At 44.3% G+C, this 21,279-nt stretch overlaps 1 protein-coding gene across 1 annotated transcript in view; it reads left to right on the top strand.

Annotated features, from left to right (window-relative positions):
* The window catches only part of SLC26A8 (solute carrier family 26 member 8), an 83,114-nt gene that overhangs the window by 51,405 nt on the left and 10,430 nt on the right, over nucleotides 1–21,279 (top strand). The window contains 9 exon segments of the mRNA XM_047101332.1: nucleotides 4,218–4,365; nucleotides 5,660–5,773; nucleotides 11,262–11,339; nucleotides 13,859–13,978; nucleotides 15,099–15,205; nucleotides 15,287–15,356; nucleotides 15,790–15,882; nucleotides 15,998–16,129; nucleotides 20,084–20,455. Of these exon segments, the coding sequence (XP_046957288.1) occupies nucleotides 4,218–4,365; nucleotides 5,660–5,773; nucleotides 11,262–11,339; nucleotides 13,859–13,978; nucleotides 15,099–15,205; nucleotides 15,287–15,356; nucleotides 15,790–15,882; nucleotides 15,998–16,129; nucleotides 20,084–20,455 (1,234 nt within the window).

Below are 21,279 nucleotides of genomic sequence, written 5' to 3' on the forward strand. Positions count from 1 at the left end.
GCGCCTGGGTGGCGCAGTCGGTTAAGCGTCTGACTTCAGCCAGGTCACGATCTCGCGGTCCGTGAGTTCGAGCCCCGCATCGGGCTCTGGGCTGATGGCTCAGAGCCTGGAGCCTGTTTCCGATTCTGTGTCTCCCTCTCTCTCTGCCCCTCCCCCGTTCATGCTCTGTCTCTCTCTGTCCCAAAAATAAAAATAAACGTTGAAAAAAAAAATTAAAAAAAATAAAAAATAAAAAAAATAAATGTAAATGGATTAAACTCTCCAGTCAAAAGAGAGATTGGAAGATTGGATAAAACACATCATCCAACTATACGCTATCTGTAAGAGACTCATTTTAGGGGCACCTGGGTGGCTCAGTCAGTTAAGTGTCTGACTCTTGATTTCAGCTCAGGTCATGATCTTACAGTTGGTGGGTTCAAGCCCTGTGTCAGGCTCTCCACTGACAGCACAGAGCCCGCTTGGGATTCTCTCTCTCCCCTCTCTCTCTGCTCCTCCCTTGCTCTCTCTCTTGCTTTCTCTCTCTCTCTCAAAATAAATAAATAAACATTAAAAAAAGAGAGAGAGAAGTGCTTTAGATCCACAGACACAAATAGATTAAAAGTGAAAGAATGAGAAAAGAATCAGTGGGTATACTGAGAGAGAGAACAGAAGTGGGTATACAAATATAAGACAAAACAGGCTTTAAGTTTAAAAAGTTTGCAAGAGACAAAGAAAGACATTATATGTTATAAACAATCCAATTATTTGGATGCTATAAATAATCCAATAATTATTAAGCAGTTATGAACATTTACACACCTAATGACAAACGATCAAAATACATGAAGCAAAAAAGGACAGAATTGAAGGAAGAAATAGACAGCTCTACAATAACAGTTGGTGACTTCAATACCCCACTCTCAGTAATAGATAGAACACCCAGGCAGAAGATAAGTAAGGAGACAGGTCCTAACCAACACATAATAGACCAATCAGATCTAACAGACATACACAGAACACTGTACTGAACAACAGCATACACATTCTTCTCAAGTGCACATGGGCTACTTTCCAGGATAGACCACACATTAGGTCACAGATTAAGTCTCAATAGATTTAAAAATTAAAAAAAATTTTTTTTAATGTTTTATTTTTGAGAGAGAGAAAGAGAGCATGATGGGGGAGGGGCAGAGAGAAAGGGAGACATAGAATCCAAACCAGGCTCCAGGCTGTCAGCATAGAGCCTGACGCGGGGCTTGAACCCATGAACCGCAAGATCATGACCTGAACTGAAGTTGGACAATTAACTGACTGAGCCACCCAGGTGCCCCTAAAAAAATTTTTTTAAAGATTTTATTATTAAGCAATCTCTATACCCAATGTGGGGCTTGAACTCACAACCTGGGGATCAAGAATCACATGCTCCATTGACTGAGCCAGCCAGGGGCCCTAAGTCTCAATAGATTATAAAAGATAGATATTGTACAAAATATTTTCTCTGACCACGATGAGATGAAGTTAGAAATCAATAACAAAAGTAAAACATAAAAATTCACAAATTTGTGGAAATTAACACACTCTTAAACAATCAATAGATCGGGGCGCCTGGGTGGCGCAGTCGGTTAAGCGTCCGACTTCAGCCAGGTCACGATCTCACGGTCCGGGAGTTCAAGCCCCGCGTCGGGCTCTGGGCTGATGGCTCAGAACCTGGAGCCTGTTTCCGATTCTGTGTCTCCCTCTCTCTCTGCCCCTCCCCCGTTCATCCTCTGTCTCTCTCTGTCCCAAAAATAAATAAACGTTGAAAAAAAAATTAAAAAAAAAAAACAACAATCAATAGATCAACGAAGTCACAAGAGAAGTTAGAAAATACAGAGATACATGGAAACAAAAACACAACATACCACAACATACAATACACAAAAAAAACAGTGCCAAGAGGGAAATTTGTAGCCATAAATGCTTGCATTTTAAAAATAAACCAACAAGCAAGATCTCAAATCAACAACCCAACTTTACAACTCAAGGAAGTAGAAAAATAAGAATGAACTAAACCTAAAGCTAGCAGAAGGAAGGAAACAAAGGTAAGAGCAGAAATAGATGAAATAGAGAATAGAAAGACAATAGAGGAAATCAATGAAATCAAGTCGGTTCATTAAAAAAATCAACACAACTGACAAACCTTTAGCTAGATGCTCTAAGACAAAAAGGGAAAAGATCAAATCAGAAATTAAAATGAGGATATTACTACCAATTCTACAGAAATAAAGATGACTACAGAATAAAGATGACTATAACAGAGTACTGTTACTATGTGCCAACAAATTTGATAACCTAGATGAAATGGAAAATTCCTAGAAACACAAAATCTACCAAGACTAAATCATGAAGAAAAAAAAGTCTGAATAGACCTATAACTAGTAAGGAGATTGAACCAGTTATCAAAAATATCCTGACAAAGAAAAATCCTGACCCTGATGGCTTCATTGGCGAATTCTACCAAGCATTAAAGAACTGTTCAAACTTTTCCAAAATATTGAAGAGGAGGAAACTCTTTCCAACACATTCTATGAGGCCAGCATTACCCTGATACCAAAGCCAGACAAAAACACTACAAGAAAAGAAAACTTAGGAACATTGATGATCAGTGATACAAAAATCTTCACAAATATAAGCACATGATAAGACACAATATTACTAATTATTTGGGAAATGCAAACTGAAACTATAGTGAGATACGACCTCATACCCATTAGGATGGCTACTGTGTATGTGCATACGCACACACACATACACATACATATATATGCGCATATATACGTATACCTATACCAGTGTGTGTGTGTGCATCTAAGACAGAAAATAACAAAAGTTGGTGAGGATGTAGATTTCTTTGTGCACTGTTAGTAGAAATATAAAATGGTACAGCCACTGTGGAAAGCAATATGGTGGTTCCTCAAAAAATTAAACATAGAATTACCAGATGATCCAGCAATTCTACTTCTGGATATATACCCCACAAAATTGAAAGCAGGGTCTTGAATAGATATTCATGCACCCGTGCTCATAGCAGCATTATTCGTAATAGCTAAAATGTGGAAGAATTCATAAGTGTCATCAACGATGAATGGATAAGCAAAATATATATACATATCATTCAGCCTTGAAAAGGAAGGAAATTCTGACATATGCTACAACATGGTTGACCTTGAGGACTTTATGCTGAGTGGACTAAACCAGTCACAAGAAGACAAACCCTGTATGATTCCACTTACATGAGGTGCTTAGGGTAGTCCAAATCATCAAGACAGAAGGGAGAATGGTAGTGGCCAGGGCTGGAGGAGGAGGAAATGGAGAGTTATTGGTTAACTGGATTAATAGGATTTCAGTTTTACAAGGTGAAAAGAGTGACAGCGTGGATGGCGGAGACGGTTGCGCGTTCCGAGTGTATGTAACACCACTGGATGGCACACTTAAAAATGGATAAGATGGTGGATTTCTTGCAATGCATATGTACCACACTGAAAAGAAATGAGGGGGAGAAAACTAAGGGGGGAAGGTGTAGGTAGAATTGGAAGTAATTTATATAAAAGAGGTAAAGATGTAAAAAATGTACATAAAATTATACCCTAAAAGATTTGAGTGTGACTAGAAGGGGATTCATTGGGATTTTGGCTCCAAACCATCTTAGATGTGGTATCTGCCTATTGTTTATCCACTGGTATGGTCTCTAACAGTGTAGGTGGGGCCATTTTCTGTCAGTCTTTGTGGTTTGCCTATCCTATTTGTTGCTATTGCTACATGGCAAGAATGTCGAACTGGAAGATAGCAAGTGTTCTCTCAGTGGCTTTTGTAACCTGGCTGGGTTTCCCGGCAGTTTGGGCAGGCTGCTGCCTCAGTACTCTTCTATCTTTTGTTGCTATTACTTTTTTTTTTTTTTTGAGAGAGACAGTGCGTGCATGCCAGCAGGGGAGGGGCAGAGAGAGAGGGAGAATCTTAAGCGGGCTGCAGGCTCAGCACGGAGCCCAGCGCAGGGCTCCATCTCACAACCCTGAGATCATGATCTGAGCCGAAATTAAGAGGCCGAAGACGCTCAACTCACTGAGCCAGCCCGGCGCCCCTCTTATTGTTAGTTTCAAAAAAGGGTCAGGCCTGCCTGCCCCACATGATAAGGCTGGAGTGGGGAAGGTGCCAATAAATGGTTCCTGCTTTCTAGGAATAATTCCACCATTTTATTCCAGCTTCCTGTTTCCTGTGATGCCAGATTTGAACATTCTTCCCGAATTAATTTTAGAAGCCTTCTCCTTAGCTTTAGTGAGCTCCTCTCTGCTGGTATTTGTGGGCAAGAAGGTTGCCAGTCGCCATAACTACCGTGTTAATTCCAACCAGGTGAGATGAGAAGCATTTCTGTTATTTCCTCTGACCCTTAAGTCTTTGTTCTCCAATCTGAGCCTCCTGTCAACATGAAGATTGCATTTTTTTTTAATGTTTATCTTTGAGAGAGACAGAGCATGAGTGGGGGAGGGGCAGAGAGAGAGGGAGACACAGAATCCGAAACAGGCTCCAGGCTCTGAGCCCCCTGCCCCCATGTGGGGCTCTAATCCATGAACCGTGAGATCATGACCTAAGCCAAAATCTGACGCTTAGCTTAACCACTTAACAGACTGAGCCACCCAGGTGCCCCAAGACTGCATTCTTTTGTAACTAGAGAGTCAGTGAGACTAAAATTTGAATTATAATTACCAAAGGATTTTTGAGAAGCATGGCATACTTAACTTTGAAGCCACTTAAATTAACATAAGTGTTATTCGCCCAGAACAGCTATGGTGTGGGGAGGCAAGAAGATAACATATGGCATCATGTTGTTAAGCTAGCAGAATTCCTCTCCTCTTAATTTCATCCTCCTTTCCAAGTTCTTAGGAGTCAACCACATACCGAGGTGCGATAAGAAATGCTAGGGAATATCAAAGCCAGGCTACTAGCATAATTAAATTGGTCTCCCAGAAACAGTCCTTGGTGTGTGTGTGTGTTTTTTTTTTTTTGTTTTTTTATCTCCCAACTATTCTGAGTTTGGCCCTTTTCCTAGAACTCAAAAGAGAAATGTGGAAGAAAGAGTTGTCCCACTTTGATTTTAAGATAGTATGGAAGGAAGGGAGAAAAATTAGTATTATGTTTCCTCCTGTCATCCGAAGTCCCAGTGAAAGGGAATAATAAGACAAAAATTTCATTTCTCACTTTGAAAAAGTGCTTTTCTTAGGATGGGTAGCTAAAATGAAGATTCAAGTTAATCCGGAAATCAGATTTGCCATCCTTTTATTCTTTGTAAGAGTATTTCCGGGGCGCCTGCGTGGCACAGCCGGTTAAGCATCTGACTTCAGCTCAGGTCATGATCCCGCAGTTGGCAAGTTGGACCCCCATGTTCGGTGCCACTCTGACAGCTCAGAGCCTGGAGCCTGCTTCACATTCTGTGTCCTTCCCTCTCTCTACCCCTCTCCCGCTCATGCTCTCTCATACTGTCTCTCTCAAAAATAAACATTTTTTTAAAAACAGAATATTTCTGTGTTGTTTGAAGTGAACAATCCTGTCTTCATACTTAGGAAATGAACGGTGTGTCTTTAGCTCAAACCCAAGTCTGCCTTCTTCAACAAACAGAGGGCCTAACACGTTTGCCATGTCTTTCCAGGATTTAATAGCCATCGGCCTTTGCAATGTCGTCAGCTCATTTTTCAGATCTTGCGTGTTTACTAGTGCTGTTGTCAGGACTATTATCCAAGATAAGTCTGGAGGAAGACAACAGGTATGTTGAAATAGAATCTTATTCCTAATATAAAAGCATATTTATATCTATTCACATGTATATTCCCAGAAGGGGATTTTCTTAGTTTAATCATGTTGCTGCTTTAATGTTATGTTTGTTAGGCAAGATCTCTTGGAGGAACCTGGATTTCACACTTGCCTAATTTTTTGCTTAGATTTTCTTTTTTTTTGTCTTAAAAGCTATTTGTCAACGTTGAACTTGAAAGTCATTTTCTATAGAAATATTATTCTATTTTAGTGGTTTCTGTGGATTAGTCTGTAGAAACCTATTTTCCATGTAGCATACCCCCAAAGAATAGTATTTCAGGTAAACTAACCATCACCTATTAACATTGCTTTCTATGGAAGGGTATATTCCCGGTCCTAGTCTGGGGAAGTAATAATACAACTCTCCCCATCCTAGCTCCAGAACTAGAAACTTCCCTAGCTTCCTCAAGGGGCATGACAAGAGCCTTTCATGAGAGAGAGTAAGGCCTTTGTCTAGATGAACCTAGAGAATTTATGACCATTCTGCCTTTGAATATGCGAAAATTATCCAAGTCAGATTTTCTTCAGGTGCTCCGAATTAGTAAACTAAATGTGTGGGGCAGAGGGGAGAGGGAGAGGGAGAAGAAGAGGGAGAGGGAGAATGCCAGCAGAGAAGGCTCTAAAGGTGAACTCTGTCTAATTGCAGGCATGATATTTTATAAGTCCAATGTTCACGGGTTCTGAACTAACTAGATTAAAGTTCCAGCTCTACAACATGGGATATGTCCCAGCTCAGCTATGTAGCATGATGAAATGTCAAAGAACGCTCAGAATCAAAACTGGAGTAAGCCCAGGGAATGGGTTAGGACTCAGAAGGCAGAGAAATAACGACAGAGGTCAACAAGAAGCTTAGGCCACAGACATGTGGTAGAAAGGTACAGCGATGGTCAGAAACGGAAGTGTCAGACGAATGGACACTGAATTTGCATTGGGGTGGGGGGGAAGACAAAGTGTCCCAGTCCATAGGTAAATAGAGGTGAAATATAAGGTGAAAGCCAATAAAAGTCAGAAGGGGCGGGATCTTGGGTCTAGAGTAAGATCGTGTCCTATCACTTCATGTGGACTGAGTTTTGTCATAAAGCTTCTGCCAGACATGCTGGCCTTGAAGGTATACCTCTTTTCCACTCCCGTTTGATGGAAAGAAGGAACTTGGGCTATGGAGAAAAGAAGAATGTTCTGTGCAAGTGTGCAAAAACGTTGACATCCATACGAGAGGATTTCATGATAAGAAGTAGAAATGGCGTTCCCAGACATTAGTCCCCACTAACTTTTTAAGGTTTATTTATTTTTGACAGAGAGAGAGAGAGAGAGAGAGAGAGAGACAAAGCATGAGCGGGGGAGGGGCAGAGAGAGAGAGGGAGACACAGAATCTGAAGCAGGCTCCAGGCTCTGAGCTGTCAGCACAGAGCCCGACGGGGGGCTCAAACTCATAGACCGCGAGATCATGGCCTGAGCCGAAGTCGGACGCTCAACCGACTGAGCCACCCAGGCGCCCGAGTCCCCACTAACTTTGACAACATGCTTCATTTATTTGGTATATAAGCATGACATACATTTGGGGAGAAAAAAAGGCACACAGGTGGAAAAAATAAAATCACACAGCAAGTAACATTAAGTGCAGAATAAGCCTCATAAATAAAAAGTGCCATAAATATTACAAGAAGGAGAATGAGGGAGGAAGTCGATTTTCATGGATTATTGAAAGAGGGTTAGGAGATGTAGAGATAGCCGGAAGGAAGAAGGGCTTCAGTTCAGCCTCAGAGTTGCCTTTAGCCTGTCAGACAAAGTGCCTGCTTCAAAGGCAGCCTGTGGCTCTCATTCTGTTTTCTGCTGCTACACTGTTCTCCTGTGCAGCACATTCCCCTACCAATGATATGTCCCTGCGGGACACTTCACGTTGGGGCATTCTTCTAGGAATGCTGGTTAAGTTCTTCCCTGAGAGCCTGGTAAATCGGGTAAATTGCCAGTTTGAGCAGAGAACGCTGCGGGCCCCCAGCCCTGGAGGCATTGGAGCTACCCAGCCTCCAGCCTTCCGATCTGGACAAGCAGAGGCCCCTGAGATTCATTTTGTCTTCTTCATCTCACAGCGGCCAATGCTCTCTCTATCTCTTCTCTCGGGGGATTTTTGAGTCACTTTGCCTGAGAACATCCTCGCTTCTTCAAAGTTCCTCAGGACTATAGGAAAGGGAAGCAAGGGGCTGCCTGTGTACCTCTCAGACCTGACCTGCCACCAAGGGCCACTTTATTATTTTTTTTTAATCTGGCACAAATACAAACTGTGTATGTATACCTGGATTTCATAATTCTCCTTGTCTAGAACCCACTTGCCTTCACTGGTTGCAGCAAAACCTATTGACTCTTGCTGCCACAGCCTGGGCCTGCCGTGTTGGCAGGCCATGACAGAGAGGATGTGAAGAGCCCCAGACCCATGGCCAGTTGGACTGTCCCCCACTCTGTCTTCTGGCTCATCTAGTTCTAACCACTGGGTTTCTCTGTTCTCCACAACTGGGTTCCTTTCCTTATTCCCTGCTTTCCAAGGACTGGCCGTCTTGCCATGTCCCCAGACTCTCAGAACTGCTTTAAAAATTAATTATTATGAAAGAAAGAGGGGTGCCTGGGTGGCTCAGTCAGTTAAGTGTCTGGCTTAGGCTCAGGTCAGGATCTCATGGTTCGTGAGTTCGAGCTCCAAGTCAGGCTCTGTGCTGACAGCTCAGAGCCTGGAGCCTGCTTTAGATTCTGTGTCTCCCCCTCTCTCTGCCCTCCCCCCTCTCCCCCCGCCAAATAAATAAAACATTTTTTTAATTAAAAAAGAAAAGAAAGATTATAAAAGAAAGATATGTGTTGTATTCTTTTTAGAGGGAGCAAACGGGACAGTGGAGAGAGCCTAGATTTCAGAGTCAGCCGGTCAGGTAGATTGAATCCTGACTCAGTGGTTCCTAGATGTGTGTGTGACCTTGGACTTTTGCTTTTTGAGGCTCTAGTCCTCATCTGGAAAATGGGAATAAAGATAACTTTTCGGTTATGAGAATTAAATTAGGTGACAATAGTGCCTATCATAGTGCCTGTCACTTAAGAGGTTCAAAAATCACAGCTTCTACCCTAGCTCCCTAGGGCCCCGGCCAGTGCTTGGCAATCTACAACACTTCTGCTACATGGAACCCACTGTGTATGAAGTAATTGGTGTCTGAGGGTCTGCATGTCCACAGTGGCTGTGGCTTACGGGAACTCACATTGCCTTGAATTCCCAAAGAGAGGGCAGAGTCCCCGTTTTTCTTCAAGAAAGCCTGGGAAAGTGATGGAAATGAGAACGGAATAGCAAAATATGCACGAGTTGTAAACTTCTCCATGTTTGCTGTCTGTAGACCCTGTTCAGACACAGAGGCTGAGATTCGGAGAGCCATCAAGCATCCTCCTAAGGCACAATGCCACCGAGGATTGCCCTGTGGTCCCAAAGCCCACTCCTTTTGTGTGCACAGCCAGGGGAGACACACAGTTATGGGCAGACCTCCCAACCCTGTCTCAGCTGCAAATTTTATGGGATTCACTGTCCAGTTTGTACTCATTTATTTATTATTTTTTTTAAGTTTTATTTAGTTAAGTAACTCTTCACCCCGCATGGAGCTGAACTCACAACCCCAAGATTAAGAATCACATGCTCTTCTGACTGAGCCAGCCAGGCACCCCTGTACTCATTTAAATCTAGGTTTAATGCAGCTTATTTTAGCATCTGCATGTCTTTGTTTCTTTAAATCAGAAGAATTTGGAGAAAAGAAGTGGTAGGTCGAGCCTACCCAGGGACAGGGACGCAAAACACAAAACAAAACACCAACAAAGAAGTGATAGGAAGATAGGTGAAGGAAGAAGTGATAGGAAGTCCTGATGTATTTTCCTGTGCTGATCGAAGTAGTTTTTCTATAGAGCCAACAAAGACCACCTAAAGCAAGACTCTTAGATTAGATCCAACAACAGGTTGATGTGTACATTGGCTGAAGGAGTTTATGGCCTCAGTTACTTGTTTCAGTTCCACGGGGTATAAAATGCTTGCCCTTAGAACTTCCTGACTTTCTGTTGTAGTGGTCCATTTTCCTAAATCCCCCTTTCTGTACTACCATCACCTGGTGTCAACTATGAAGCAGCTGCGATGGGGAAAGAAGGAAGTGGGAAATTGATTTCATCGCTGTTAGTTTCAATGGTGCATTTATATGCAAATAGCAGTGCGCAGTGAGAGGGAATCCAGTAGGAAGGGTTTTTCTTTTTTCCTTTTTTTTCACACCTAAGAAATAAAGAGAAAAATGGGAGAATCACTGCTGAACAGTCACTTAATAGTTTAGCTTTGAGGGCTCCTGCTTGTATATGCCATTATTCTGATTTGTGGTTAGTTTTATTCTCCCCCACACACATCCCCCAGTGCAGTGGGAGATTATACTGCTTTCCACCAGTTTTTATTTTTAGGGGCTTAACCAATGGAAACGTACCCATAGAGGATGTATTGAGTTCAAGACTATGTCCAGAGAGCCTTGAGACCGTAACTTAGCTTGCTCTCTTTATCTCCCAATCAGAACCACTGCTTGCCAAGCAACGCTGAGCCCAGAGTCATCAACCCAGCCAGCGTAGGACCCAGAGCTGCTATTTGCAGCCCTGGCTCACATTTGTACCCTTTTTTATGGCAATGAAGCAGAGAAAAACTGAAGTAGGGAAATCAGAAATGATTATCGTTGCATTTTTAAGATAAAACGCTACCGAGGGGCGCCTGGATGGCTCAGTGGCTTAAGTGTCTGACTCTTGATTTCGGCTCAGGTCATGATCTCACCGTTCGTGGGATCAGGCCCCATATTGGGCCCTGAACCGATAGCACGGAGCCTGCTTGGGATTCTCTCTCTCCCTCTCTCCCTCTCTCTGCCCCTCCCCCCCGTCTCAATATAAATAAATCAACATTTTTAAAAAATGAAACACCACTGAAACTGTTAAATGGGAAGCTATCCAAGCTCCAAACAGGAGAGCGAGGAGGGAGATATTTACTGACATGAAAAGTGGACTGGTTGGGATTTTAGGGCTGACAGTGACGAGTCTACTAAGGCTTTTCTAGACTGTTCCAGGAGGAGTTAAAGCTGGGAGGGAAGGCAAGCCAGACTTTAGGAGACTCCAGATGCACAGCACAATGCTATGGCAATAAAGATCCAAATACCTGAGACAGTTTGGCACTTTGCAGAAAGCATTCACGCATTCATTCGACAAATATTGATTGAGTACCTAGTATGTGTTTAGCACTTTGACAAGACCTGAAAATATCAGTTCAGTGAAAATGCACTTGTGCTGGATGGTGACACTCAACTCCTTTTAAGCAAAAAATGACACGCTTCTCACCATGCATAAGGCATCAGTTGCAGACAGGGACCAATACGTTCCCGATGGTCTCTCTCCAACTGGCTCTGTCTCCTCAGTTTGCATCTCTGGTAGGCGCTGGTGTGATGTTGCTCCTGATGGTCAAAGTGGGACCCTTTTTCTACGAACTGCCAAACGTAAGTAGAACTGATAAAGAACGTGGAGTAGCGAAAAGACCAGATCTCCCCACTGCGTCTTGGTGGGGCATTCACCTTGCTCCCAGCAGTCGCCCCACCCTATCTCTCATCCTTTGCCTTTAAATTAATAGCAACCACTTCACAGGAGTGGTGAGTAAATAAGATAATATTTCTAATATAAACAGAATGGTGTTGAGCTAGTCATACATGCTCAAGAAATATTAGATAATATAATTATTCTCATTTTCGTTGACCTTCATTTTATGGCTTACGCTAGAAAGTAAGCTGTATAAGTAAAGATTCAGTTAAAGATGACCAAAATAGACTTCAGATGCCAGAACGCCCCTCACCGACTCAGGCTTGGAAACTCATTGTGTATGCATGCCATCTGTTTCCCAAGCCGTTTCCAGAAGGCCTTGTTCTGCATTCATATGAACTCAGTTGCCCTGTGACAGTCTCTCTGCCTTGTGGTTGGTTCACAACACTAGAAAGCAGGGGTCTGAAAGTTGAGTTTTAACTCTGCTCAGCAAAGCCACCTCTGTGCACTTCTATACTTCTGTGCCATTTCTTCCCTTTGTGAGAGACTGATGACCTTGCATTTAGAGGTGCATTAATTATTGGCTATACTCAATTTGTTCTCTGTCACCATATAGATCACTGCTCAGTCACCATGACTTCCTTTTAAATTTCCTTAATGTTCCCGTTAGCCATTTTTAGATAGTGCTGAGGGAGGTGGAAGGAAGGAGGTTTCATTACTGGGGTAGCAGCTTGGTGACACAGTGAGGTGGCCGTCCCTGAAGCCGGAGTGGTGGTAAATGTTAGCCCCATCCTTTTGAATATCTCCATCCCGCCCGGTGAATAGTCAGGTTTCTGAAGAGCAGGACTGCCTCAAGGCTGTTGCTGCCTTCTGCTCTTGTGCTTCGGAGACCTTGGAGCCCAGCCCCAGAATCTATGCACAGAAGGTGGGATCAAGCTTGTATTCATCACACAAGCTGTCTTCTGATGCCCAGCAGAAGTCATCTCCAGAATTTAGTTTACATAGCACCTTTGGTGCCATCGCTCTGAAAGTCTGTCTTCGGAGGGCCACTCACTAATTTACTCTGAACGGTGATTTTTTTTTTCTCTACAGCTGGAAGAATCAGAATTTTTAAAAATTGCAAACATATAAAAATCTGTCAGGGGGTCCCCCCTGGGTGGCTGAGTCAGTTAAGTGTCCGACTCTGGCTCAGGTCACGATCTCACAGTTTATGCGTTCGAGCCCCGCACGGGGCTCTCTGCTGTTGGCGAAGAGCCCACTTTGGATCCTCTGTCTCCCTCTCTGCCTCTCTCTCTCTCTCTCAAAAATAAATAAACATTTTTAAAAAAAGGCTAAAAATCTGTCAGAATCCACTAAGAGCACTCCTTTATTATCAATACATTAGAGACAGAGCAGCCCTTGCTTTTGGCTAACCATGCTATGTCACATTATTTTTATACCATTTTCTGGGTGGGAAAATGTGAACACCATCTGATCAGTGGGATATCTGAATAGCTTTAATAATGGGGCTCTGTGAGTATTCAACTATGAATGAGCCCTTCATCCTTGAGAGATTATGGACCCCTTGTTACAAAATCCTTATTGGAGTAATTGCTGGGATATCCTGGCCAGGATCTCAACTGGTCGGCAAGGGGACCAACACAATGTGAAGGTTCACATTCAGAAAGGCAAAATTTTTATTGTGTGTGACTTTGTGAAAGGATTTGTTTCTTCTTCACACTCCCTACTCTTCTTGCAAGAACCTCGTGAGGTTGAGTTTCTTTCCCTTCCCACCGCATCTTCCTGCAATGCACAGAGCATGTGGAGATTCTTGACTGAGGATGAAGCTAGGAGAGAAGTGATTCCTTCTGACTTCATCCTTGCCCTTCCCTCCTCTGCTGGCCTTCTGAGCCCACTGGTCAGCAAGCCACCTCAGAAAACCAGAGTAACCTGCCATTCCTGGTGGCAGGATCAGTCTAATGCCCAGGCAGAGCATATACAGAAGAGATGGCTAGAAAAAGGCTGAGAAATGTGACCCCCATGCAGGGACTTCGTGAAAACAAGAAAATGTTTCTTAGAGTAGGTGAGAGTCTGCTTTATCTTTTATTTTTATTTATCATTTTTTAATGTTTGTTTATTTTTGAGTGAGGGAAAGAGAGAGCACAAACGGGGGAGGGGGAGAGAGAAAGAGGGAGACACAGAATCTGAAGCAGGCTCCAGGCTCCGAGCTGTCAGCCCAGAGCCCCCCACACAGGGCTCAAACCCATAAACTGCGGAGCCGAAGTCAGATGCTTAATCGACTTGCCACCCAGGTGCCCCCAGATTCTGCTTTGAGGTCCTGGTGATTTTTTACATTTCTGAGTGGCAAGGGTGACTTTTTGTGGTACCTTTGTGAAGATTTGGGAGTTTTACCTCCCCACCCCCACCCCTCCCCACCCCAAATTTTCTCCAAAGGGAAAATGAAACAGGGCTTACCTTCCCCCCCCCCCACTGCCCCCCGCAGGCTGTGCTGGCTGGTATTATTCTGAGCAACATCTTCCCCTACCTTGAAACCATTTACAACGTACCCAATCTGTGGAGGCAGAACCAGTATGACTGTGTGAGTACAGATGCGCTGGCTGAGGTAGGGAAGGACAGGGGGGAAGGTCGGAAAAAGGGCACGAGAACAAACAAAGAGATCAGGGTGAAGTACCCTAGCAATTCTTCGACATCTGACACTCAAGCCTAAAAAAAGAAAAAATGGGTGCATGGAATGCTGAAATGTCATTCCAACCATGCAAAATTAAATGAAAAGGACAGAAGTGGCCACAGTTAGGTATGAATCTAGTAAAAAGGGTTTGCCACACATTAAGTAGTCGAATGACTTTTAATCCAGTCAGTGTGATTGCATGCCAGGATAGAAGAGACAAATCCTGCTATGAGAAGGCGGTGTCTTGAGAGGCAGAGTTGCTGGAGAACCCTGCTCCCATCTAGAGCACAAAACTGGGGACACAAAGGGGAAACAGCAAAAAATAAAATATGGGGGATATAATACGATGAAAGGAGAGGAACCCCACAGAGGCAAAGAGAAATGAAAGGGGGTAGTTTTCAGATCCAGGTCCCTGAGGAGCTAAGAGGGTATGTGGTCCAGTGCGCAGGTACCACTTCTAGGAAGAGGGGTAGCCCTTCCAGCAGGACTGGAGACAGGGAGGGAGAACGACGTGGGGACAGTAACTAACAAGTAGCAGGTGGCGGTGGGGGAGGGGAGCAAATATTCAAGGGAGTTTTAGCCTATCCACACTATGAAGATGAAAGTCAAGTGGCTTGCTGAGAGCGATGGAGAAGGTGGTGAGGTAAGGGGCCAAAAAGGGTGTTAAAGATTCCCAATAGCCACAAAAGGTCTTGAAATAGCAACTACTATTTGGTGAGTGCTCTGTGTTGCTTTGGGGATGATATTTTTAATCACAAAAAAAAAAAAGCCTATAAAGTAGATTTTGTTATCCCTATTTTGCACATGAGGTTTCAAGAGAGAATTGAAGAGAGGAGTGATCAAGGACACCTGCAAGAATGGCTAGGCAGCGTTGGGACCCAATCATTTGTGAAGGCGACGGCCCAGAGGGCTGTGCAGTTTGTTCTCTGCACCCTGGGTTTCGGGAGGAAGCGGGAAGGAGAAGATGGGTTGAGAGATACAACTGATCTTCCCACTTGTGCTTATGGTCATGGTCTTCCCTTCCCCTTCTTCCTTCCCCCCACTTCTCCATAAGATTATCTGGATGGTTACTTTCGTATCTGCAATTTTCCTGGGACTGGATGTGGGACTACTCGTTTCACTAGCCTTTGCCTTCTTCATCATCGCTGTTCGGTCACACAGGTACTTTGTCTCAGGTGATAGGAGGCTGGCTGTGGCGAGGTAAGGCAACTATGACCTGAAAGCACATATGTTTCCTTTCAGAACTAAGATTTTCCTCCTGGGTCAGATCCCTAACACCAACATCTATAGAAGCTTCAATGACTATCGGGAGGTAAGATTCCAGATCAGTCCCGCTCCTTTGCCCAAAGGATGGTCTGGACCAGGCCTGCTGCTTGGTTTTTCTACAACAATCCCTTTGCTGTTGTTGTTTGCTAACCTACGGACACATGTTTGCAGAGGCGGGGAAAGTGATGCAGGACAGTGGAAGTGGGGAACTTAAGTAGGTAAATCCTCAGAGTGCTGCAGCCAGTTAAGGATCATGTCCTTGGTGGGGAGGGGCGGTGGGGAAGGCCAAGAAAAAGAAAAGAACAAATGGAAGGCGGAGAAGAAAGCAGGAAAAGCAGGGGGTGAAAATGACAGGGAAGAATTTGCTAATCCTGGCTTCTTAGGAAGAAGAATCCAGATTCTCTAGGGAGTTCTAGAGATGCTTTCTTATTCTACAAAAGAGCTGAGAAGTTTCCCTCCACTTCACATTTGTCTTGCAGGTTAAAAACATTCCTGGGGTGAAAATCTTCCAGTGCCGCAACTCCATTACATTCGTCAATGTTGATCAGCTAAAGCACAAGCTATTAAAAGAGGTGGTGGCTTCCTCCCCTGCCTTTCTCCACCTGCTCCCCTCCCCCGCCCCCTCCCCAGGGACACCCCCTCTTCCTTCCCCCACTCACCATCTGGCCTCTCTCTTACATCTCTCAGGTTGAAATGGTAGGGGTGCCTCTTAAAGAAGAAGAAGTGTTCCACCTGTTTAATCAAAATGAAGACAGCTCACAGGAAGAAAAGATTTGTCAGTGTTTCTGCAACTGTGACGAACAGGAGCCACCACCCAGGGTTGGAAACCTCTTTTCCTTTCCGCATTTTTCTCCACGTTTTGTAAAGAAGTGCACTGGTAGTTGAAGAAGAAGTAAGGAAAGAAAATCAAAACCCCCTCGGGGGCTTTGACTCTTAGATGGACCATGGGTAACTGGAAATCAGAGATTTCTACCCAGCAATGAAGGCACAGGTCCCCTTTTGAGATGTAGATCTTGACCTTAGTAGGTAGGAGGAGATGTTTGGGGCGCTACTCAATGGCCAGTGACTGACCTGAGCACAGAGAGCACAGTTTGCCTACTGAGATTGACGGTAATACCCTAGTTATACCTATTTCCCTGACTTTCACCTGCCTGGCTTTCGATTTCTGAAAACAAGTGGCTGAAAGATTGTTTTCCAGTTCCAACAAAAGCAGCAAAGTTAAGGTGGCTGCCGTTCTCAACGACATGCCAGGGTCTCCTGATGTCTGCCTGTGACCGAGGAAATGGTGGTGGGGGGTGGAGGGCGGGTAAGCGAAGATGGAAACTTCACACCATCTGAAGGCTATTTTGGCTGATGAATTATAAAGTGCTCATTATTTCCAATTCAGACTTGATCTAAATTAAATTAATTCCCTTCATCTAATATTTATTTCCTTTCCCCTCAGCAGGGCTGCTCATTTCTAGCTTTGGGGGCCTTTTACCCAGCCTATACTTATACCCTGGAGGGGCAGCTCTATCTACACACACATACACACACACACACACACACATTTACTCCCCCACCACAAACATCTCCTGTCCCCCTCCTCATGTTGGCCCTTGCAAACGCCAAGCACCCACTCTCCTTCCCATACACCCTAGTGGAGTGTAGGCTCTACTGAACTCCCTGAAAACACCAACTTTCCTGCCAAGAGGATGGAATTAACACTGTATCAAATTTTTGTTCAGTATCCACACTGCACTGAGCATTGTAGAGGATGTTTACAGGACATCAGCAAATACACTTCAGAGTAGAATAGGATCACAAAGCATTTGAGTTTCTACCCTGTGCCCAGAACTGTGATGCAATGAAAAAAGAAAATGAATTTTAAGGGTCTCTGCCCTTAAGTAGCTCTGTTTTCTTTTTCTTTTTTCTTGTGGCAAAAAGACATATAACATAAAACTTACCATGGTAACTATTTTTAAGTGTACAGTCAGTAGTGTTAAATATATTCCCATTGTTGTGTAAGCATCACTACCACCTACCTCCAGAATTTTTTCATCTTGCAAAACTGGAGCTCTGTACCCATTAAACAAGAGCTCCCCCTTTCCTCCTCCCCCCCCCCCCCCACCCCCTGCCCAGCCCCTGGCTATCACCGCTCTACCTTCTGTCTCTATGAATTTGACTATTCCAGATACCTCATTAAGTGGAATCATACGGTATTTGTCTTTTTGTTACTGGCTTACTTCACTTAGTATAATGTCCTCAAGGTTCATCCAGGCTGCTCTTTTTAATTTTATTTACTTATTTATTCATTCATTCATTTTTAATTGTTTTAATGTTTATTTATTTTGAGAGAGAGAAAGAGAGAATGAGCGTGAGCAGGGAAGGGGCAGAGAGAAAGGGAGACAGAGAATTCAAAGCAAGCTCCGCACGGTCAGTGCAGAGCCCGACGCGGGGCTGGAACTCACGAACTGTGAGATCATGACCTGAGCCAAAATCAAGAGTTGGACTCTCAACCAATGGAGCCACCCAGGCGCCCCCAGGTTGTCCTTTTTTAAAAAGGACATTTGTCCTTCAAAACATTGACAAATGTAGACACAAGTATAATGAGCCTCTGTGTACCCACCATCCACTTTAAGATTGATCAGTTCATGGACAACTTTGTTTCATCTCTACACCCACTCAGAGAGTTATTTTGTAGCAATTCATGAAATTTTTTAAAAATATTTTATTTTTGAGTAATCTGTGCACCCAACATGGGGCTCGAGCTCACAACCCCGAGATCGAGAGTTGCACACTCCACTCACTGAGCCAGCCAGGCGCCCCAGTTAATGGAATTATAAATCAAACTAGGGAGATGACTCTCTGTTAATGTGACCTACACGGCTATTATTGTATTTTGTCAATCCTATGCTCCATGTTTTTTCACATCTCTGAAATTTGGATTCAGTGCACAGCTGATGGCATGCCACAGTTTAATTTGCAGTGATTTCTTTTCTTTCTTGATAATATAGAAAGTAGTGGGATGTCTTAAAATTGATGAAGTAGGAGAGTAAACCATTCCACACAGTATATTGTCACGTTCAAAACTGTGTCTTTAGATTTTAACAACTCTAAAGATTTTAACAATTTTAAAGAGAGATCAGCATGAGTTCGAGAAGTCAGGAAACAATGGGCTTCTTGATAGCAATGGGCTTGAGCTAGGCAGGAGAGAGAAACTTGGATTTAGGTCAGATAGGAAAAAAGAGGACTCCCCGTCTGTGGACGGACTTGAACAAAGACGCTGAGGTAGAAACAACTATGAGGTCCTCAACAGCAAGAGGCTTGGCCTGGAAAGTAAGTTCAGGCAGACACGGCGCGAGTGGATCATGAAAGTCTTTGAAGGACAAGAGTGTAGAGTGGATGAAGGAGAGAAAAGGGAGGCTCTCAGAGGTCTCCTTCTGCCTGAAGGATCTTGCATCTCCCTGTCACTGTGCCTGTCCTCCAGAGGCCTGGCCTCAGTGACTCTGAAGCCTTAAGGAACACCCCTGTCCTTTGAACCGTAACTTATTATCTGTGCATACCACTTTTTTTTCTGTTATGCAAAATATACTACCTCGTACAGTTTTTACCTTAATGTTTTTGTACTTGTTTAAATGTGCATTTATTTATTTTGAGAGGGGGGAGGTACAGGCAGAGGGAGAGAATCCCAGACAGGCTCCGTGCTGTCAGCACAGAGCCTGATGATGCAGGGTTTGAACCCACGAATCGCGAGCTCATGAGCCGAAAGCAAGAGTCAGTTAGGGGTGCCTGGGTGGCTCAGTCAGTTAAGCGCCCGACTCTTGATTTCGGCTCAGGTCATGATCTCACCATTGCTGAGTTCGAGCCCTGCATCGGGCTCTGCACTGACCGTGCAGAGTGTGCTTGGGATTCACTCTCTCCCCTCTCTCTCTGCCCCTACCCCACTTGCGCTCTCTCTCTCTCTCTCTCTCTTAAAATAAATTTAAAAACTTTAAAAAATTGTTTAAAAAAAAAAAGCAAGAGTCAGATGCTTAACCGACTGAGCCACCCAGATGCCCCCCCCCCACATTTTTGTATTTAAAAATTTTTATTTTATAAGCAATATAATAAGCACAATATCGCCCAGACTGTACCACTCTAGCAAGTGCCTCATGGTTTTTGCCCATCTCTGTTGTTGTTGATGCTTTGAACGGATACGTGCCCTCTCCTCAGATAGAAGGTGGGACGCGTAGTTATTACCTGTGACTGCAAAGTGGGCATTCACCTCTTCCCTGCCATTGTATTCCCGGTGCTTGGTCACGGCAGGCTCTCCAGGCCTATTAGGATGAAAGGAGTGAAAGGGAAAAATAGGCCCGCGCGAGTAATTTCTGTCTTCTTAAGGAAGCCTGATGAAAGATGGAAGTGTTGAGAAAAGGGACTGATGGAAGAAACCCTTCAAACAAACTCTTAGTAGGCACCCAGACAAACTAGAGCCCAGGGATGAGGGGAAGGAATAAACCAAAGATTATCTCAAGTCTGGCTCACAGGGCAATGAAAGCATCATTAGTACACAGAGGGAAGTTGGGAGGGCAATGCCGTGAGTGGCAAGGATATGGCAAGATGAATGCGGCTTTTTCAGTCACGAGCGTGAAGTGACAGTGAGGTGTCCAAGTGAAATCCAAACACCTGGTCTGTGGGGAGGTTTCCTGAGGGAGAGGGAGGTGAGTCAGGAGACAGAAATGGCATCATTGCAGGTACTTGTAGCCCCTGCTCGAGCCTCCTCACGGTCCTCCCCTAAATCTGTTGTCCCAGGTTGTCTACACAGAACGATTTGAAAGTAGACAGGACCGCGACTCATCCTCCATTAACCTGATCCGCTGCTCGCATTTCGACAGCATGAACATGTGCCAATCCGTGTCCCATGAGGAAGTACCGTACATCGTATCTTCCACGGCTTACAGAAATCAAGGGCAAAGCTATGAGGACGTGGACAAAGTTTGGGTTTCTAATGACCCCCGTAGAAACAGCTTGATGCCACTGCCTGACGCTGTGGAAACCCAAGAGAGGAACAGGTCACTCCTTCCCTTCTCGGATACCTCTCGTCTACCCAGCATCCACACTATTATCCTGGATTTCTCCATGGTACATTTCGTGGATTCACGGGCTTCAGTGTCCTTAAGACAAGTAAGTACTGAGCAGGGTTTCACAAGAGCTCCGATCCCCTCCTACCACTGTCCCCCCCACCCCACCAGCCCCGACCCTGATCGAATCCTCTGAGTCACTGATCAGCTGCTATGTGACCCCAGGGCCACTAGAAACTTGGACACTAAAGATAGTTTAAGGTCAACCGGAATGAAAAGGAAAGAAACCAACCCTGTTTTTTGAACTGGGGTTGGCTCTGTAAGCAAGGCATGTCACTTCTCAAAAAATCCAGAATGGAAAACAGCTATCTGTGCCATACCCAGCAACTCCCAGGATCTCCTGGGAGTTCACTGCACATCTTTTCAATAGGTCTGAATGCTACAGGAGAAAAAAAGCACACCAAGAATTCTCACTCTTCATCTGCTCTGAGGTAGACATTGTAAAACACCCTCAGATGTGAAGACATGATAAAATGGCCCTGGCAAGCCTGGGGCTGCCCAATCCGGAACCTACAGGATCTCCCCCAGTTCCCTCCTCATTGCCTGCATCATTGGGTGCAAAGGGCAGGGAAGACGTTTCCTTCAGAAGCCGTATCCCTGAGTCCCGGCTTCTCTCCCACTCTCTGATTTCTCTTGACAATTTTCATTCCTCTCCTTCTTATACAGCCTGGACAGTTTAGGTGCACAGCTAACTGTATCGGTTTTTATTGTTGATGTCTTCTAAGTACTGTATCTGCCTTTCAGCCAGCTTATCTCAGTTTACAGCCCTCTGCCTCACTCTTGCTCCTTTTGGTGGTGGCTCAGGTTTAAACATCCTGAACACCCACTTCCTGGACGCTGACTGCACCCACTTGTTTTGTTTTGTTT

Source organism: Lynx rufus, unplaced genomic scaffold, assembly GCF_022079265.1.
Source record: "Lynx rufus isolate CCGP_SWC_20201006 ecotype Redwood Valley unplaced genomic scaffold, mLynRuf1.p SCAF_6, whole genome shotgun sequence".
Lineage (NCBI taxonomy): Eukaryota > Metazoa > Chordata > Mammalia > Carnivora > Felidae > Lynx > Lynx rufus.